Source organism: Pleurodeles waltl, chromosome 2_1 (genome assembly GCF_031143425.1).
Source record: "Pleurodeles waltl isolate 20211129_DDA chromosome 2_1, aPleWal1.hap1.20221129, whole genome shotgun sequence".
NCBI lineage: Eukaryota > Metazoa > Chordata > Amphibia > Caudata > Salamandridae > Pleurodeles > Pleurodeles waltl.
Window position 1 is genome coordinate 10032373 of NC_090438.1, and position 19639 is coordinate 10052011.

The window sequence follows — 19639 nt, forward strand, 5'->3', positions numbered from 1 at the left end:
TCTGTAATTTCACTCAGCACTGTAACTTTGCAGGACAGGATGTGGGTGTTCACTTTAACCCCCAGTGAGTGTGAGCCTCTGAGAAAGCCATTGTGGCCACACATACCTGTCGATTGTGGAAATCATTGTTGTGTCCTTTATGGATGGCTATGCAGGCCCTGCATGCCCTCTTCAGAAAGTGTTGATGTAGATATGTCAGACCATGTTCAGGGGCCCAGGGCGCGTAGGGCTACTCCTATGGTGATAGTTTGCCTCTGGTTCCCTGTAGCCTATCCTTCTGTGTCTCTTCCGAGTGAGCCAGGGTCATCTTTTCTGAATTTGACTTCCAGGGTAAAAAGGAAAATCAGTCAAAGGCTTCTCAGGGAGGCAATGTTGGGGAGGAGGGGGCAAGAGCTCAGAATGTGTCAACCACCAGACATAATAATGCAATGTCCAGCCCAATGGTTATCCCTAGTTATAAACAAGTACTTGCAGGGTGTATTCTCTTCTGCGCTCCCAGTAAGACGCAACATGCCCTCTGATGCCTAAGTCCTCCTCTAGAAGCTGTACTGTCCAGCCAGGTGTTGTTCGCTCTGGATTATCAGCTAGTTAATGTGTAGAGCATTTTATTGGCATTTGTCACAAAGAGTTCACATGTGTAAAAAGCCCATTGTTCACAGGGCAGATTCCTCTGCAGTGTGGCTCTGGTTACAGTCCAGCTGCACCTTTCCTGCCCGCTGGACCTGCAGCTCTGGTGGTGCTAAGTGGATCTGCTCCTGTAGCACTGACTTCAATAGCATGGACTAGTGGCTGTAGCCTCACTTGGGTCACAGACTACAGGCCAGCGGTCAGTGAGGGTAGTCAGGGGTCACTGTGGCAGACCAGGGGTCAGTGTTTGTGACCAGTGGTCAGTGTGTCAGGCTAGGAGTCAGAGTGGGTGGCCAGTAGTCAGTGTGGCAGGCCAGGCATCAGCACAGCAGGCCTGGGGTCAGTGTGGGTGGCAAGAGGTCAGTGTGGCAGGGAAGGGGTCAGTGTGGCAGTCCAGGAGTAAGTGAAGCAGGCCAGGGGTCAGTGTGGCAGGCCGGGGGTCAGTGATGGTGGTCAGGGTTCAGCGCAAAAGGCCAGGGGTCAGTGTTGGCAGCTGGGGGGTCATTGTGTGTAGCCAGGGATCATTGTGGGTGGCCAGGGGTAAGTGTGGGAGGTCAGTGTGGCAGGCCAGGGGTCAGTGTGGCAAGTGAGGTGTCAGTGTGTCAGGACAGAGGTCAGTGTGGCAGACCAGGGGTCAGTGTGGCAGGCCAGAGGTCAATGTGGGTGGCCAGGGGTCAATATTAGTTGTCAGGGATAAAGGGCATAACCTGGAGCCTGCACCTCAGGTATTGCCAAATCGCAACAAATGGTTGCTGTTGTAAAGGGATTATCAAATTGCATGTACCTTGTGGCACTGAGCATCTTCTTGGGAGATAACAGCCCAGACACATAGATTTGGCTTCAATGTGCCAAGAGATGCAGATGGAATTCCTCCACGCCTGTGTTTACAACTTCTTCAATACTAAAGTCAGATGTACTGGGATTACAAATGCTTATTTTAAAATGTTCTCACTCTGGGAACACTTGTGCTTCATCTCCTGGGAAATCTGGGCCTCATACCGTTATCAGTTTATGCAGAAAAGGTGCCCCCAGCCTGGAGGCTTACAGCTGCCTGTGTAGTCGATGGGGAGCAGCCCTCAGCTGCCTGTGTTGCCCACCGCCACCAGGCTGGATGGCAGACTTGCCCTTATAATGGTGCCTTTTTATGTAATGGGGTATGGCCACATCTGTACTGGGGCACATCCTAAGAGGGTGCGCCCAGAGCAGACTGAGGCTGCGGCTTAAGTTACACAAATAATGCAAACTCACCTGTGCTGGGGCGAGTGCTGCAGTGAAAGGTGAACAGTGGTTTAAAAGCCCCTTCTCCATCTTCTAATGAAGGTTGAGGGCTGTCCTGATTTGGAGAGGGGGCGGAGAGTGCAGTGTCCCCTGTGAGTGGTACTTGGGGGTTCTTCGGGATCACTCTCAGGAGGAGCACTGACTGTGCACCACTTCCCACGTGGCGGTGTAAGAGCCTGTGTGCCCCATCCACCACAACACATGTGCAGGACAAAGGTATCCCTTATTAACAGGGGGCACATGTTGTAACGTGAATCACAGTCACGTTGTTCACGAGCCAGCACGTCTCTTGGATTCCACAGCGCATGAGGAAACATAGACTGTTGTGGGTTGAGGATTCGGGGATTTGACAGTTGAGGAAAAGATGTGGAGTGGATCCAGAGGTATTACGTGTCTGGGGCTGTTAATAAAGAACCTAATTTAAGCTGTCCTGACTCGATTACTACAGAAATTGGCGACGAGGATGGGATAGCCCTGGACATGCAGGGCTGTCAGTGGAGATTCATTCACCAGTTGTGAGGAAATGACGGAGATTCGTTCACCAGTTGTGAGGAAACGACAGAGGGTTATGTAAGAATTGTCATGTCATGATTAATTGTTCAAAAGTCATGTGCGTTGACCTGCGTTGATACCGCATTACGGTTTGAAATACAAGGTGCGCACATTCCTATGATCAAGGAATCAGTGTGGAGACGGGCTGTTATTGACAGACTTATTCACTAATGCGCACAGCTGCTGATATTATACATTTATGCAGATCAATTAATTGGAACCATTAATTTTGTGAGCGCAGAACGACTAATTGTTTCATGGTGCTGTGATCATTCAAGGAACACTGCTACATTGTTAATACGCGTGTGCCATCTACTGGCACAAATCATTATGTGCTCACACATGCTTTGAATAAATTACAGGCCAACGATCCTACAGTGAATGCTTCTGTATATTTCACATCCATTTTGTACTTTTGAAGACGTCAAACACAATTTTGGGATTAAGTAAATTGCAGGAAGTACATTATATTTAACCTTTTGTTCTCAAGCTTCTCAACAAACATGTGTGCATTAAATACATTAAATGTAACTCATCCACAACAATTTTTACCTGCAAATGGTGAACCCACTATGCCTTGGAAGGAATGGAAAGAATACTTTTGCAATTATATTGACACTTTTGAAGAAGAAGATTTCTCTCTTGAGAAAAAGAAGAAGGTATTACTATATTGCTTAGGTCCAGGAGGGCTTAAGACGTACAACCAAGTAGAAAAGAAACCACGAGAGGGTGGAGATGTATTTATGCATGCATTAGAAGACCTTGATTCACATTTTTCACCTATCGTGTGTGTTGCTGTGGATAGGTACACGTTTTTCCGGAGAAAGCAGGGTAAATCTGAAAGCGTTGATGACTATGTGGCAGCACTTCGTAATCTAGCATTAACATGTTGTTTTGGATCTCTGCATGAAGAACTCATTTGTGACCAAATCATTATGCATTCAAGCAATCCAAATATTCAGGATAAATTGTGGGTCAACGGCGAAGCACCCTTAAAGGAGGTAATAGCTCTGGTAAAGAAAGCGGAACTCACAGGAAGATTTGCCAAAGCAGTTATGGATGACAAACAGGAAGTAAAAGAAGTTAGCAAAATTTCAAGTACAAAATACTGGAAAGGGGATGAAGATAAGAAAGGTCTACAAGAAGACACGAACACCAGACGTAAAGTTGTTGGAGATTTTAAAACTATGAATGTGGGTCAAAAAAGGTATTACAGGTATGGGAGCACTGACCATTTAGCATTCTTTAAGGAATGTCCTGCAAGAAATCAAAAGTGTTCCCATTGTCATGTGGTAGGTCACTATGCAAAGGTTTGCAGAAGGAAAAACAGAAACAACAAAATGAACGTTAAATGTATCAGGGAGGACAGTGACTCCGATTCTGATGATTATGAGAACACCAATGTACACCATGTTTTTTGCATTGAATATGACATCTTAGATGTAGAGCAAGTTAAGAGGAGGAAACCTATGTGTGAATTGAATATTGGGGGGGTGATGATTAATGTAATTGTGGATTCTGGATCACCCTTTACCATACGAGGATGTGTGGAAAAACAAAATTGCGGGAGAATTAGGCACACATCTTAACAAATCTGATGTAGTAGCCAAGAGTTATACAGGAAACAGAATTGAATTTTTGGGTTTACGTGAACTAGAATTTCAATTCAAGGATAGAAAGGCCTAGTGCAAATTGTACGTATCTAAAAAGGGACCGTCAGTCTTAGGTTGGGCTGACCAGGGTGATCTAGGAATAATATTAGATACTAACAACCCTGAACCAGTGTTGTCGGTTCAGAGTAATATCAATATAAAGAAAGAAGAATGGTTTGAGGCATATCCGGAAGTATTTTCTGGGAAGATAGGGAGGCTTAATGATTTTGTACACAAAATAAAATTAAAGTCTTCAGTGATTCCTTGTGTTCATAAAGTCAGGCACATACCTTTGTCCATTAAAGAGGAGGTCCGCCAAGAATTGGCGAAACTGGAGGAGGATGGCATTATTGAGCAAGTTGAATCAGCTGAATGGGTGTCTCCGTTAGAGGTAGTTAGGCGAGCCAATGGGAAGGTAAGATTGCGTGTGTACCTTAGAGAATTAAATAAAAACATTCTTTCTAGTTGATCAGTATCCATTACCCCGTATTAATGAAATGTTTGCTGCAACAAAAGATGTGGGCTGGTTTTCAACTATTGATTTAAAATCGGCTTATCATCAGGTGCCCTTACACCAGGGTAGTAAAAAATACACAACTTTCATAACACCTTTTGGATGTTATCGATTTACCAGGGTACCTTTTGGTTTGGCATCAGCTGCTGCGATGTTCCAGAGGATTGTGAGTAACCTCTTTGGTGGAATCGATGAAGTGATGTTTTTTCAAGATGATATCCTGATTATGGGGAAAAATAAGGAGGAGCATGACAACTAGTTGAAATTAGTTTTGGAAACTATTAAGGAAAAGGGGTTAACAATAGAATATAATAAGTGCAAATTTGCTCAAAATGAAGTGGAATACTTGGGCCATAGTATCAGCAAACATAGCATTAAACCAAACAAGCTCTAGTGGAAGCCATCAAACATTCTCCATGTCCAACTGGGAAAGATGATGTAAGAGCTTTTCTGGGTTTAATCGAATTTTATTCTAAGTTCATTATGGACTTAAAAAAAAAAAACGTACCATATACGACAACTACTTAAAAACAAAACAAAATTTCTTTGGTCAAAAGATTGTCAAAATGCATTTCAAAATTTGAAAGAGGATATTTGTAATGCACCGGTTCTAAAACGGTTTGACCCAAAATGCAAGACCATTGTTACAACTGATGCAAGCAATAAAGGGTTGGGTGCGGTATTGACCCAGTGTGACGATGTGAACAAAGAATGGGTTGTTGCCTTTGCATCACTCTCGTTGATTCCAGCTGAAGAAAAATATTCGGTTATAGAACGGGAAACACTGGCTTGTGTTTGGGCATTGAATCATTTTGAACAATTTGTGTGGGGACTCCATGTATTGTTAAGATCGGATCATAAACCTTTGACAAAAGTGTTAACAACTGCAGGCTTGCTAAATGCCGCCACAAGATTGAGCAGAATGTCAGTAAAATTGTTAGACTTTACTTATGATGTTCAGTATTGGCCGGGGGTCAGTAGCAGATTTTTTAAGTAGAATGTCATTACCTGTAAGTGATACAGATGAAGTGTTGGATGATGAAAGCTGCATGGCTGGATTATTTGATGATGGAATGGAAGGCATTGACATTACAGAATGGAAAAAGGGCTGGAATAAGGATGAGAAATTAAAAGAAATAGCATGTTACATAAACAAGGGTTGGTCTAACAAAAAAGAACTAGGGACAGATGAAAAAACATTCTGGGAAATAAGAAATGAACTTATTTTAGAGAATGACATAATGTTCAGATGTGGGAGAGCAGTACCTCAAGTATCTCTTAGGAGGAAAATATTAGATTTATGTCATGAAGGGCATCTTGGAATATCAAAAACTAAACAAAGAGTTAAAAACAAGTCTTGGTGGCCGTGTATTGATACACAAATTGAAAGGAAAATATGAGACTGTATGGAGTGTAATAAGTCTGATAAATGCCAGAAAACATTTAAATCACCTCTATCACCCATTATATGCCCTGAGATGTCCTGGGAGAAAATTGGTTTGGATGTAGTATGTCTGGTGGAATTTAATGAATGTGAATGTAAATACATTCTGGTTGCAGTAGACCATTTTTCAAAATGGCCAGAGATTGAAATTGTGCATAAGGCAGAATGTGTAAGGATCATTTCATTTTTAGATGGAATTTTTATGAGAGAAGGTCTACCTATGATATTAATTACTGACAATGGACCTCAATTTATTGCTGAGAAATTCAAGACATTTTTAAAAAGAAATGGTATCATTCAAAAAACAACCTCTTTGTACCATCCATAGGGAAATGGTTTAGTGGAACGCTTCAACAGGGTCATCAAAGGTAGCATCCAACTGGCTAAAAGCAATGGTTTGAACTGGGAAAGTGAATTGTATAAGTTAATTTGGGCTTATAGAATTACTCCTAGTAGTGTCACTGAAGAAAGCCCATTCTCTTTGATGAGGGGTTGTGAAGCTATTGGCAAAGATCTTGGTTAGTTATCTTCAGTAAAAAAAGGCTGAGTGGTCACCAGAGATAGTGAGAAAGAACATTAATTTGGCCCATCAAGCATATAAGGAATGGTATGACAGGAAAATAGGAACCAGAGAATCTAATGTGAAATGGGGAGATTGGGTTAGAGTTAGGAAAGAAAGGAAAGTTTGGAAGGGAGAAAGTAGATTTTCTGAGCCTCTCAGAGTGTGGGAAGTGTTCCGTAACTCAGTTAAGTTAAGCGATGGGAAAGTGTTGCATTTGGGCAGAATCGCAAAGTGTAGGAATGACATACATGCTGAGAGAGAGACAGTCAAGAATTATGATTGGTTAGAAACTGATGTTGAAGTAGATAAGGAAGTGCCTAATTCAGATGCACAAACTGATAAGAGGGATCAGACTTCATTTCAGGACGATGCAACTTCTGGTGCTCAAAACTTGCAGAATAATACAAACAAGAACAGCCAAACCAATACTGGAAGATTTGGTAGAATCATTTCCAAACCAAAAAGGTTTGATGATTTTGTATGTGTTCATACTACTTAACACCACACAGGCTAGATGAGTTGTTAGTCTGAAGAGTCAGTATTCATTCATCCATTGTGTTGTGTTTATAAAAATGTATTTGTTTGTTAGTTCATGTATGTAAAAAGATATCAGTTATTAAGTGTATGTTTATTTCAATTGAATGTAAAAGAGGAAGATGTGTTGTAACGTGAATCAAAGTCACGTTGTTCACGAGCCAGCACGTCTCTTGGATTCCACAGCGCATGAGGAAACATAGAATGTTGTGGGTTGAGGATTCGGGGGTTTGACAGTTGAGGAGAAGATACGGAGTGGATCCAGAGGTATTACGTGTCTGGGGCTGTAAATAAAGAACCTAATTTAAGCTGTCCTGACTCGATTACTACTGAAATCACCTGGTGGGGGTGCTGCCCATACAGTATTGTTGCTGTGCAATGAGTATTACTCAAGTGTCATCAGGTCTCTGCCCTGAAGAAGAGAAGGTGCAATCTCTTCCTTCTGATGAGCTGAGAAACAAGTGAAATACATGTCCAGCCTGGACTATTGCAATGGCCTTTACCAGGCATCGCAGAGCACTTTCCAATTAAACTCCAGCTTCAAACTTCTAAGAAAAAGAGCTGAACCTCATTCAGTCTCTCAGTCTTTGATGACCTTCACCATCTCCTGTCAGGGAAGAAGAGGCCTTTAAGGCTCTTTGTTGGTCACATAAATCACTTCACGGGACTGGTGCCGAATACCTGAGAAGACAGCTCAGGGGGTCAAGGCCAAGGAGCCCTCTGCACTCAGCTGCAGTGAGAGCAGTTTTAATCCTAGATGCAAGACGGGGGGCAGGAGTCTTGTTCCCTCCACAGGTAAGGTGTGGAATAAACTCCCCTTAGCCTGAAGAACCAGCAGATTCTCCCTAGTTGTAAATTGCTCAATGTCTGGATTTTCTCGTCTTCTCTTTGGGTGCTTCTTATCTGGTAGCTGTCAGCGTCAATGCGCTTGAGGGCACTTTTTTATCAATATTAATGAACATATACGCTACTTATAACACATGTCATTACCACTCTTTCAGCTGAAGATACACAACACTCTGGACATCCTGAAGAGAGAACTGGCAGAGATGTCCAGCCTGGAAGCCCAGGAGCAGCAGAACCTCGCAGAGTTTAAGGTGAGGCTTGGGTCTGGGCTTTTCTTTGGGTTTATTGGTGTCTGAAGAAGAAGGACGTCTTCTGAGGCCTCTTTGGCTGTTTGTTCCTGCACCACACACAGGCGATGGAACAACATATGCTGTCACTGCTCTTTCTATCCCCTCTGCAGAATGAAAGGCTGAGGCAGCTCCATCAGAATCTAAACTTATTACTGATGCCATAGACCTTCTTTCTAGTCGTGAAATCCCCTGTACATGCTGCAAAGTCCAGCTTCCATACTGAAATGTGATATTCTGGTATCTAGCGTCATCTTGAATGAAGGGCACCTTGTGTAAAAAACTCTACTGAGATACCTTTAGGAGTCTCTCAAGATATCTGTCAAGTAGAAAAAATCTCTCTTGAGACATGTTCTGTGCTAAAAAGTCGAGCACTGGTAACTGATGTGACTTCTAAATGTGAGATAAAAAAAAAATATGCAAACTAGTGCAATATGTAATGTACTCTACACAACTGCACTCTGGGTCACTGTACTCTCCACCACTGAACTTTACGCCACTCTACTCTCACTACTAGACTCTGTGTCACTGCACTCAACTCTGCAACACTGCACTCTCCACCACTGAACTCTATGTTACTGCACTCTACACCACTAACACTCAACTCTCACTACTACAATCCATGCCACTGCACTCAATTGCACTATACTCTACTCTGCACCACACTTTACAGCTCTGTCTTTTAGCTGTAGATTATACCACAGTTCCATGTTTTATGGGCTAATAGTCTACAAACACCTGCTCATAGAATTAATGGCCTAATTACCAGGCTGGCGGTTCAAGAAGTGGTGTTAGGACGGCTGTGGCGGTCTGACCTCCGCATTGCATGACCATGAGCGAACCCGCCTAAAGACCAGCCATGGCAGCTCTAAAGTCAACTCCGCTTTGCTGATTACAACCCCTCTTTCCATTAGCCTATTTATGATGGGGAGCCCACCAGCAAAAAGGCTGGGAGGAAGCTAGTGCAGGAGGCCACAGGGGGCCCCTGCACTGGCCATGCCCAGGGCACGGGCAGTGCAAGGCCCCCCCTGCCCAGGACTGTCGGTTTTGCTGACAGTGCACAGTCTGGGGAAGCTGGAGTGTTAGGATATTAAGGTTGCCAAGGCCAATATCCTAACCTCTTTCCCATTGTCAGTCTGCTGGGAACATTGTAATATGCTTGGAGGAAACATCCCCACCATGGCGGTGGCGTTCTCCCAGTGAGTATGGTGGTTCCACGGTGGGACTGCCAAACTCATAATGAGACCCTTAATTCTTAGAAGCCCTTAGTGACTTCCTCAAAGGGAGCTTGCAATCTGAAAACTTTCCCGTATTAGAGGATTTTACTTTGCATTGAGAATATCTGCATTATAAAGACTCTAAAGCACATATTGACACTTTAATGGGATTTGATCTTAAATAATTGGTGAATTCACTGTCACATACTGGGCGGCATTTACTCAAATCACCCAGAGCTACAGCTGAAGGATTCCCTCCCAGTCACATGATCTGATCACATGGCGGTGCGGTTAAGTATTAATGTCAAACTTAACAAATCTCTGACACACAATACCACCAAGGTAATGCTGGTTAGGCCCGGGAGTAAAACAGAAGTGAGTTGTCTGGAATTCTAGAGGTCTCTCAACCGACATTCACTGGTGACACAAACTAAGAGGCTTCTAGCTGTTTCAATTTGATATATGAAGCAGTAAACAAACTGCCCTGATCAAGAAGGATAATAACCACAGATCTCAGCCCCCCTTTCAAGTTTAGGGACTTCAAGAATAGATGCTGATGACAGGAAAGTGCCTTGATGAGCTATTATGCCTGAGAAGAAAAAACTAAAGAGAAGGCAGCAGAATCAGCATTACAGAGTTGCAGTAGTCGTCTTCGCACCCCCTCCACTCCTCTTTATCTCAGTCACAGGGTCACCCTGTGTAGGAAAGTACCAGCTTGCCTGTCATGTTACCTCCATATTTCACTGTATATATGTTGTTTTAGTCTATGTGTCACTGGGACCCTGCCAGGCAAGGCCCCAGTGCTCATATGTATGTTCCCTGTATGTGTTCCTTGTGTGATGCCTAACTGTCTCACTGAGGCTCTGCTAACCAGAACCTCAGTGGTTATGCTCTCTCTGCTTTCCAAATTTGTCACTAACAGGCTAGTGACCAATTTCACCAATTCACATTTGCATAAAGGAACACCCTTATAATTCCCTAGTATATGGTACTGAGGTACCCAGGGTATTGGGGTTCCAGGAGATCCCTATGGGCTGCAGCATTTCTTTTTCCACCCATAGGGAGCTCTGAAAATTCTTACACAGGCCTTCCACTGCAGCCTGAGTGAAATAACGTCCACGTTATTTCACAGCCATTTACCACTGCACTTAAGTAACTTATAAGTCACCTATATGTCTAACCTTTACCTGGTAAAGGTTAGGTGCAAATTAACTTAGTGTGTGGGCACCCTGGCACTAGCCAAGGTGCCCCCACATTGTTCAGGGCAAATTCCCCGGCTTTGTGAGTGAGGGGACACCATTACACGCGTGCACTACACATAGGTCACTACCTATGTGTAGCTTCACAATGGTAACTCCGAATATGGTCATGTAACATGTCTATGATCATGGAATTGCCCCCTCTATGCCATCCTGGCATAGTTGGCACAATCCCATGATCGCACTGGTCTGTAGCACAGACCCTGGTACTGCCAAACTGCCTTTTCAGGGGTTTCACTGCAGCTGCTGCTGCTGCCAAACCCTCAGACAGGTTTCTGCCCTCCTGGGGTCCAGCCAGGCTTGGCCCAGGATGGCAGAACAAAGGACTTCCTCAGAGAGAGGGTGTTACACCCTCTCCCTTTGGAAAAAGGTGTTAAGGCAAGGGAGGAGTAGCCTCCCCCAGCCTTTGGAAATTCTTTCATGGGCACATATGGTGCCCATTTCTGCATAAGCCAGTCTACACCGGTTCAGGGACCCCTCAGCCCTGCTCTGGCGCGAAACTGGACAAAGGAAAGGGGAGTGACCACTCCCCTGACCTGCACCTCCCCTGGGAGGTGCCCAGAGCTCCTCCAGTGTGCTCCAGACCTCTGCCATCTTGGAAACAGAGGTGCTGCTGGCACACTGGACTGCTCTGAGTGGCCAGGGCCAGCAGATGACATCAGAGACTCCTTCTGATAGACTCCTTCAGGTGTTGCTAGCCTATCCTCTCTCCTAAGTAGCCAAACCCTCTTTTCTGGCTATTTAGGGTCTCTGCTTTGGGGAATTCCTTAGATAACGAATGCAAGAGCTCATCAGAGTTCCTCTGCATCTCTCTCTTCACCTTCTGCCAAGGAATCGACTGCTGACCGCGCTGGAAGCCTGCAAAACTGCAACAAAGTAGCGAAGACGACTACTGCAACTCTGTAACGCTGATCCTGCCGCCTTCTCAACTGTTTTCCTGGTGGTGCATGCTGTGGGGGTAGTCTGCCTCCTCTCTGCACTAGAAGCTCCAAAGAAATCTCCCGTGGGTCGACGGAATCTTCCCCCTGCTACCGCAGGCACCAAAGAACTGCATCACCGATCCCCTGGGTCTCCTCTCAGCACGACGAGCGAGGTCACTTGAATACAGCAACTCTGTCCAAGTGACTCACACAGTCCAGTGACTCTTTAGTCCAAGTTTGGTGGAGGTAAGTCCTTGCCTCCCCACGTCAGACTGCATTGCTGGGAACCATGTCTTTTGCAGCTACTCCGGCCTCTGTGCACTTCCGGTGGAAATCCTTTGTGCACAGCCAAGCCTGGTTCCACGGCACTCTAACCTGCATTGCATGACTTTCTAAGTTGTCCTCTTGCGGCGTGGGACTCCTTTGTGCAACTTCTGGTGAGCACTATTTCACTCCTCTTTGAAGTGCCTGTTTTGGCACTTCTGTGGGTGCTGCCTGCTTCTGAGAGGACTCCTTGTCTTGCTGGATGCCCCCTCTATCCCCTGACGCAATTGGCGATATCCTGGTCCTTCCTGGGCCACAGCAGCATCCAAAAACCCTAACTGCATGATTTGCAGCTAGAAAGGCTTGTTGGCGGTCTTTCGGCGGGAAAACACTTCTGCATGACTTTTCTTGACGTGGGACATCCATCCTCCAAAGGGAAAGTTTCTAGCCCTTGTCGTTCCTGCAGAATCCTCAGCTTCCACTGCCTAGTAGCAGCTTCTTTGCACCCACAGCTGGCATTTCCTGGGCATCTGCCCATCTCCGACTTGCTTGTGACTTTTGGACTTGGTCCCCTTGTTCCACAGGTACCCTCGTTTGGAAATCCATTGTTGTTGCATTGCTTGTTTGTGTCTTTCCTGCAGAATTCCCCTATCACGACTTCTGTGCTCTTTGGGGAACTTTAGTGCACTTTGCACTCACTTTTCAGGGTCTTGGGGTGGGTTATTTTTTTAACCCTCACTGTTTTCTTACAGTCCCAGCGACCCTCTACAAGGTCACATAGGTTTGGGGTCCATTCGTGGTTCGCATTCCACTTTTGGAGTATATGGTTTGTGTTGCCCCTATCCCTATGTGTCCCCATTGCATCCTATTGTAACTACATATTGTTTGCACTGTTTTCTAAGACTATACTGCATATTTTTGGTATTGTGTACATATATCTTGTGTATATTTGCTATCCTCATACTGAGGGTACTCACTGAGATACTTTGGCATATTGTCATAAAAATAAAGTACCTTTATTTTTAGTATATCTGTGTATTGTGTTTTCTTATGATATTGTGCAAGTGACACTAGTGGTACTGTAGGAGCTTCACTCGTCTCCTAGTTCAGCCTAAGCTGCTCTGCTAAGCTACCATTATCTATCAGCCTAAGCTGCTAGACACCCTATACACTAATAAGGGATACCTGGGCCTGGTGCAAGGTGTAAGTACCCCTTGGTACTCACTACAAGCCAGTCCAGCCTCCTACACCCTGTATGTGTGTGAGCTTCAAACAATCACTGTATGGATGAGATCTGGGTGCCTCTGCCTAGATTCAGCATCACAGAGTTGTGACACGAACATCTGCAGGGAGGGTGATTATGAATGGGGTGCGGGTACATATAGAGGAGACTCTTCAAGATAATCCAGCGGGAGGACCCTCCCACCGCACCCCTCGTGAAGTACTGCATTACTGGTCTATTTTTCTGTTCTATTTCCTGCTTCCAACCTGTTAGACACCTCACAAGCCATGTTTGGGAGTGGTACCTACATGTTTATTTTTGGCAGCAGCTCTTCCTGCCCTGTGATTGTCAGCATTGATTCTCACCTGTTTGTCTACCTGTCTACTCTGCAGGTCTTTCTTTTCACCCAAGACAGACCCTCTTTGTCTGACCTGGATAGGACAACATTCCCCATGACCACTCCTTGAATTCTAACACCTATGAGCGTCCTTTGTGTCTCACACTAACTACTGCTTACTTTGTCGTACACATGTTGAGGCTTTGACCATAGCACACCTGTGCATGATACAAGGTGCTTTGGGTCCCTCCTTTATATGTTCAGTCAGGTTGGTTGACTTAGAGCACCAGAGAGGTGTTCACATTTCCTGAAACCAAGCCATGTCCTCTCTTCTCCATCCAATGCCCCTTGTAATCTCATAAATCCCCTTAAAAAAAAAAAAAAAAAAATCTGAGACCTGTGGTACATGAAAGTCCTTGCAGGGGGCACATGATTAAAATAGCTTGTTAGCATTGTTTGTAGGCAAAGAGAGTGTATAAATAATGGCTTTTCTACTCACAGCTCTGCCCTTCTTCATGATCCTGCCCCCACTCCTCTTGTGAGTATTGTTAGAAATGGGGTTTCTGGGTGGCCACTGTCTTCACCTCAGCCAGACAGAATCCACCACTCTGGTCAGGGTGAGTGAGTTACACTCGAAAGATAACCTGCACTCAACCCCGTAACTTGGCACAGAGCAGTCAGGCTTATCCCCAGAGGTCACGTGTAAAGCGTTTGTGCAACACACTCACAGCAGTGACACAATAGATATACCACAAACAAGACTCCACACCAAGAGGTATGACAATATAAAGTATATTGTACATAAATCATATACCAAGAAACGTTATTGATAAGCACCGGGCATACGGTCACAACCCTGTACATATCTCTTAGATCAAAGCGGCATTTACACCATATGCACTCTAGAAGCACCACCGTGCTTGCATAACATTTCCCAAGTGACATAAACCAATTATGTTTGTGCACACGAAGCAACCCCTGAGGGCACACTCATTATCATGACACAGTAAGACCATACCATCAGGTGAAAGCAGCAAAGCACTCAGTAGGCACTGGTGTAAATTGTCAAACAATTGTAGACACTCCTCATACACTAAGAGGAGGATACAACATACCTCCTGCACTGTTTGGAGAAAATGCCAAGGAGCTGTAAACAGCTCTTCTTCACAGGTTGTCTCCTTGAAAGGCACTTGCGGGGCATGAAGGTGTCAGGCAGGCCAGCTCAATAAAGTAATTGGCTATTTAGCAATGCTTCCTGGAAGCCCAATAGTGTTGAGTGAACCTCAAAGGTAGGGAGCAGCTAACAGCAGGGCAACAAGCAGAAAAACAATCCAGGACGTCCTAAAGGCAGCATGTAGCAGGGCAACCACAGAAGAGTAGTCCAGATGATTCCTTTGTGCAGTCAAGCAGTCCTTCCAGCAGAGGTGCAGCCCCAGTCCCAAATGTACTCTAAAAATCACGGGGTGAGAGCCACTGTACTTATACTCTAGGTGCCCAGGTTCTAGAAGGTGGGAGAAGTTTCCAGCCATCTCTGACCAGTTCCAAGAATGTCCCTTCTCCCCTACTCTGGCTGCAGACATCAGTAGGGGGTAAACAATCCCTTTGTGTAGGGGAGGACATAACCTATTCAAGTGTGTAGTGCACCCGCCTCCCTCTCTCCCAGCGCAGGAAGACCACTGGTATGTAGACCATGTCACACCTAACCCTTCCTGATGGATGGCTGTCTGGGGACTATGCACAAAGTGAAGCTGTCACTCTGCCCAGATGTGGATTGGAGTCAGGCTGCAAAGCCCCTGAGTTGTAAGCATAGAGAAATGCCTACTTTTTAAAAGTGACATTTCCAGAATAGTAATGTAAAATCCATCTACAGCCGTAAGCAGGATTTCTCACTACTACTCCAAACATACTAAACATGCCCACACTACTCCTCACGGATCAGAAATTACCGCTTAGACACATATAAGGTGTTAGAAATAGGGTCTCTAGTTGGCAGACAGCTTATGCCCTGTCTAAGTAGAGACTGTCACTCTAGTCAGGGTAACGGGGGTCACACTCCTAAGATAACCCCTGCTCACCCCCTTTGTTGCTTTGTGTAGGAGGCTGGACTGGCTTGTAGTGAGTACCAAGGGGTACTTGCACCTTGCACCAGGCCCAGTTATCCCTTATTAGTGTATAGGGTGTCTAGCAGCTTAGGCTGATAGATAATGGTAGCTTAGCAGAGCAGCTCAGGCTGAACTAGGAGACGTGTGAAGCTACTACAGTACCACCTAGTGTCATATGCACAATATCATAAGAAAACACAATACACAGTTATACTAAAAATAAAGGTACTTTATTTTTATGACAATATGCCAAAGTATCTTAGAGTGTACCCTCAGTGAGAGGATAGGAAATATACACAAGATATATATACACAATAGCAAAAATATGCAGTATAGTCTTAGAAAACAGTGCAAACAATGTATAGTTACAATAGGATGCAATGGGGAAACATAGGGATAGGGGCAACACAAACCATATACTCCAAAAGTGGAATGTAAACCACGAATGGACCCCAAACCTATGTGACCTTGTAGAGGGTCGCTGGGACTATTAGAAAATAGTGAGAGTTAGAAAAATAACCCTCCCCAAGACCCTGAAAAGTGAGTGCAAAGTGCACCAAAGTTCCCCTAAGGACAAAATAGTCGTGTTAGAGGGAAAATGCAAGGAAAACACAAATCAGCAATGCAACCACGATGGATTCCTGACTGAGGGTACCTGTGGAACAAGGGGACCAAGTCCAAAAGTCACAAGCAACTCGGAGATGGGCAGATGCCCAAGAAATGCCAGCGGTTGGTGCAAAGAAGCTCTTACTAGGCTGAAGAACTGTGAATACTGCAAGAACGACAAGGGCTAGAGACTTCCCCTTTGGAGGATGGATCCCCCACGCCTTGGAGAGTCGTGCAGAAGTGTTTTCCCGCCGGATGGACGCCAACAAGCCTTGCTACACGCAAATCGTGCGTTTGGCGTTTTTGGACGCTGCTGGGGCCCAGGAGGGACCAGGAGGTCGCAAAGTGGACCTGCAGAGAGAGGGGACGTCGAGCAAGACAAAGAGCCCTCACTGAAGCAGGTGGCACCCGGAGAAGTGCCAGAAACAGGCACTACGAGGATGCGTGAAACGGTGCTCGCCGAAGATGCACAAAGGAGTCCCACGTCGCCGGAGACCAACTTAGAAAGTCGTGCAATGCAGGTTAGAGTGCCGTGGACCCAGGCTTGGCTGTGCACGAAGGATTTCCGCCGGAAGTGCACAGGGGCCGGAGTAGCTTGCAAAGTCGCGGTTCCCAGCAATGCAGCCCAGCGAGGTGAGGCAAGGACTTACCTCCACCAAACTTGGGCTGAAGAGTCACTGGACTGTGGGGGTCACTTGGACGGTGTCGCTGGATTCGAGGGACCTCGCTCGTCGTGCTGAGAGGAGACCCAAGGGACCGGTAATGCAGCTTTTTGGTGCCTGCGGTTGCAGGGGGAAGATTCCGTCGACCCACAGGAGATTTCTTCGGAGCTTCTGGTGCAGAGAGGAGGCAGGCTACCCCCACAGCATGCACAAGCAGGAAAACAGTCGAGAAGGCGGCAGGATCAGCGTTACAGAGTTGCAGTAGTCGTCTTTGCTACTATGTTGCAGGTTTGCAGGCTTCCAGCGCGGTCAGCGGTCGATTCCTTATCAGAAGGTGAAGAGGGAGATGCAGAGGAACTCGGCTGAGCTCATGCATTCGTTATCTAAAGTTTCCCCAGAGACAGAGACCCTAAATAGCCAGAAAAGAGGGTTTGGCTACCTAGGAGAGAGGAAAGGCTACTAACACCTGAAGGAGCCTATCACAAGGAGTCTCTGACGTCACCTGGTGGCACTGGCCACTCAGAGCAGTCCAGTGTGCCAGCAGCACCTCTGTTTCCAAGATGGCAGAGGTCTGGAGCACACTGGAGGAGCTCTGGACACCTCCCAGGGGAGGTGCAGGTCAGGGGAGTGGTCACTCCCCTTTCCTTTGTCCAGTTTCGCGCCAGAGCAGGAGCTAAGGGGTCCCTGAACCGGTGTAGACTGGCTTATGCAGAATTGGGCACATCTGTGCCCAACAAAGCATTTCCAGAGGCTGGGGGAGGCTACTCCTCCCCTGCCTTCACACCATTTTCCAAAGGGAGAGGGTGTCACACCCTCTCTCAGAGGAAGTTCTTTGTTCTGCCATCCTGGGCCAGGCCTGGCTGGACCCCAGGAGGGCAGCTGCCTGTCTGAGGGGTTGGCAGCAGCAGCAGCTGCAGAGAAACCCCAGGAAGGGCAGTCTGGCAGTACCAGGGTCTGTGCTACAGACCACTGGGATCATGGAATTGTACCAATAATGCCAGGATGGCATAGAGGGGGCAATTCCATGATCATAGACATGTTACATGGCCATATTCGGAGTTACCATGGTGAAGCTACATATAGGTAGTGACCTATATGTAGTGCACGCGTGTAATGGTGTCCCCGCACTCACAAAGTTCAGTGAATTGGCTCTGAACAATGTGGGGGCACCTTGGCTAGTGCCAGGGTGCCCTCACACTAAGTAACTTTGCACCTAACCTTTACCAGGTAAAGGTTAGACATATAGGTGACTTATAAGTTACTTAAGTGCAGTGTAAAATGGCTGTGAAATAACGTGGACGTTATTTCACTCATGCTGTAGTGGCAGGCCTGTGTAAGAATTGTCAGAGCTCCCTATGGGTGGCAAAAGAAATGCTGCAGCCCATAGGGATCTCCTGGAACCCCAATACCCTGGGTACCTCAGTACCATATACTAGGGAATTATAAGGGTGTTCCAGTAAGCCAATGTAAATTGGTAAAAGTGGTCACTAGCCTGTTAGTGACAATTTAGAAAGAAATGAGAGAGCATAACCACTGAGGTTCTGATTAGCAGAGCCTCAGTGAGACAGTTAGTCACTACACAGGTAACACATTCAGGCACACTTATGAGCACTGGGGCCCTGGGTTACCAGGGTCCCAGTGACACATACAACTAAAACAACATATATACAGTGAAAAATGGGGGTAACATGCCAGGCAAGATGGTACTTTCCTACACAACCCCCCCCCAAACGAAGGACAATAAGACTAGCCATTACCTGATGAGTCTTCATTGTCTAAGTGGAAATATCTGGAGAGTCCATCTGCATTGGAGTGGCTACTCCCAGGTCTATGTTCCACTGTATAGTCCATTCCCTGTAGGGATATGGACCACCTCAACAATTTAGGATTTTCACCTTTCATTTGTTTTAGCCAAAGTAGAGGTTTGTGGTCTGTCTGAACAATGAAGTGAGTGCCAAACAGGTATGGCCTCAACTTCTTCAGAGCCCAGACCACAGCAAAGGCCTCCCTCTCAATGGCAGACCAACGCTTTTCTCTAGGGGTCAACCTCCTACTAATAAAAGCAACAGGTTGATCCTGGCCCTCAGAATTAAGTTGTGATAGGACTGCCCCTACTCCTAATTCAGATGCATCAGTTTGGACATAGAATTTTTTAGAGTAACAAGGGCTTTTCAGGACAGGTGCAGAGCACATGGCCTGCTTCAGCTCCTCAAAAGCTTTCTGACAGCTTGCTGTCCATAATACCTTTTTAAGCATTTTCTTGGATGTGAGGTCATTAAGAGGGGCTGCAATGGAGCCATAGTTCTTAATGAACCTCCTGTAATACCCAGTGAGGCCTAGGAAGGCTCTCACCTGAGTCTGAGTGGTAGGGGGAACCCAATCAATAATAGTTTGGATTTTCCCCTGAAGTGGTGCAATCTGTTCCCCACCAACAAGGTGTCCCAGATAAACCACCTTACCCTGCCCTATCTGGCACTTTGAAGCCTTGATAGTGAGGCCTGCCTTTTGCAGGGCCTCCAAAACTTTCCAAAGGTGGACCAGGTGATCATCCCAGCTGGAGCTAAAGACAGCTATATCATCCAAATATGCTGCACTGAAAGCTTCCAGCCCTTGCAGGACTGTGTTCACCAACCTCTGAAAAGTGGCAGGTGCATTTTTCAAACCAAAAGGCATTACAGTAAACTGGTAATGTCCTCCAATGGTAGAAAATGCAGTCTTAGGTTTAGCATCTTCTGACAATTTGATCTGCCAATA

At 45.8% G+C, this 19639-nt stretch overlaps 1 protein-coding gene across 1 annotated transcript in view; it reads left to right on the forward strand.

Moving 5' to 3' along the window:
- LOC138270102 (uncharacterized) overlaps window positions 1-19639 on the forward strand; it is a 76897-nt gene that overhangs the window by 24988 nt on the left and 32270 nt on the right. Inside the window, exon 2 of the mRNA XM_069218845.1 lies at window positions 8165-8260. Coding sequence (XP_069074946.1) covers window positions 8165-8260 — 96 coding nt within the window. The remainder of the gene's footprint in view (window positions 1-8164; window positions 8261-19639) is intronic.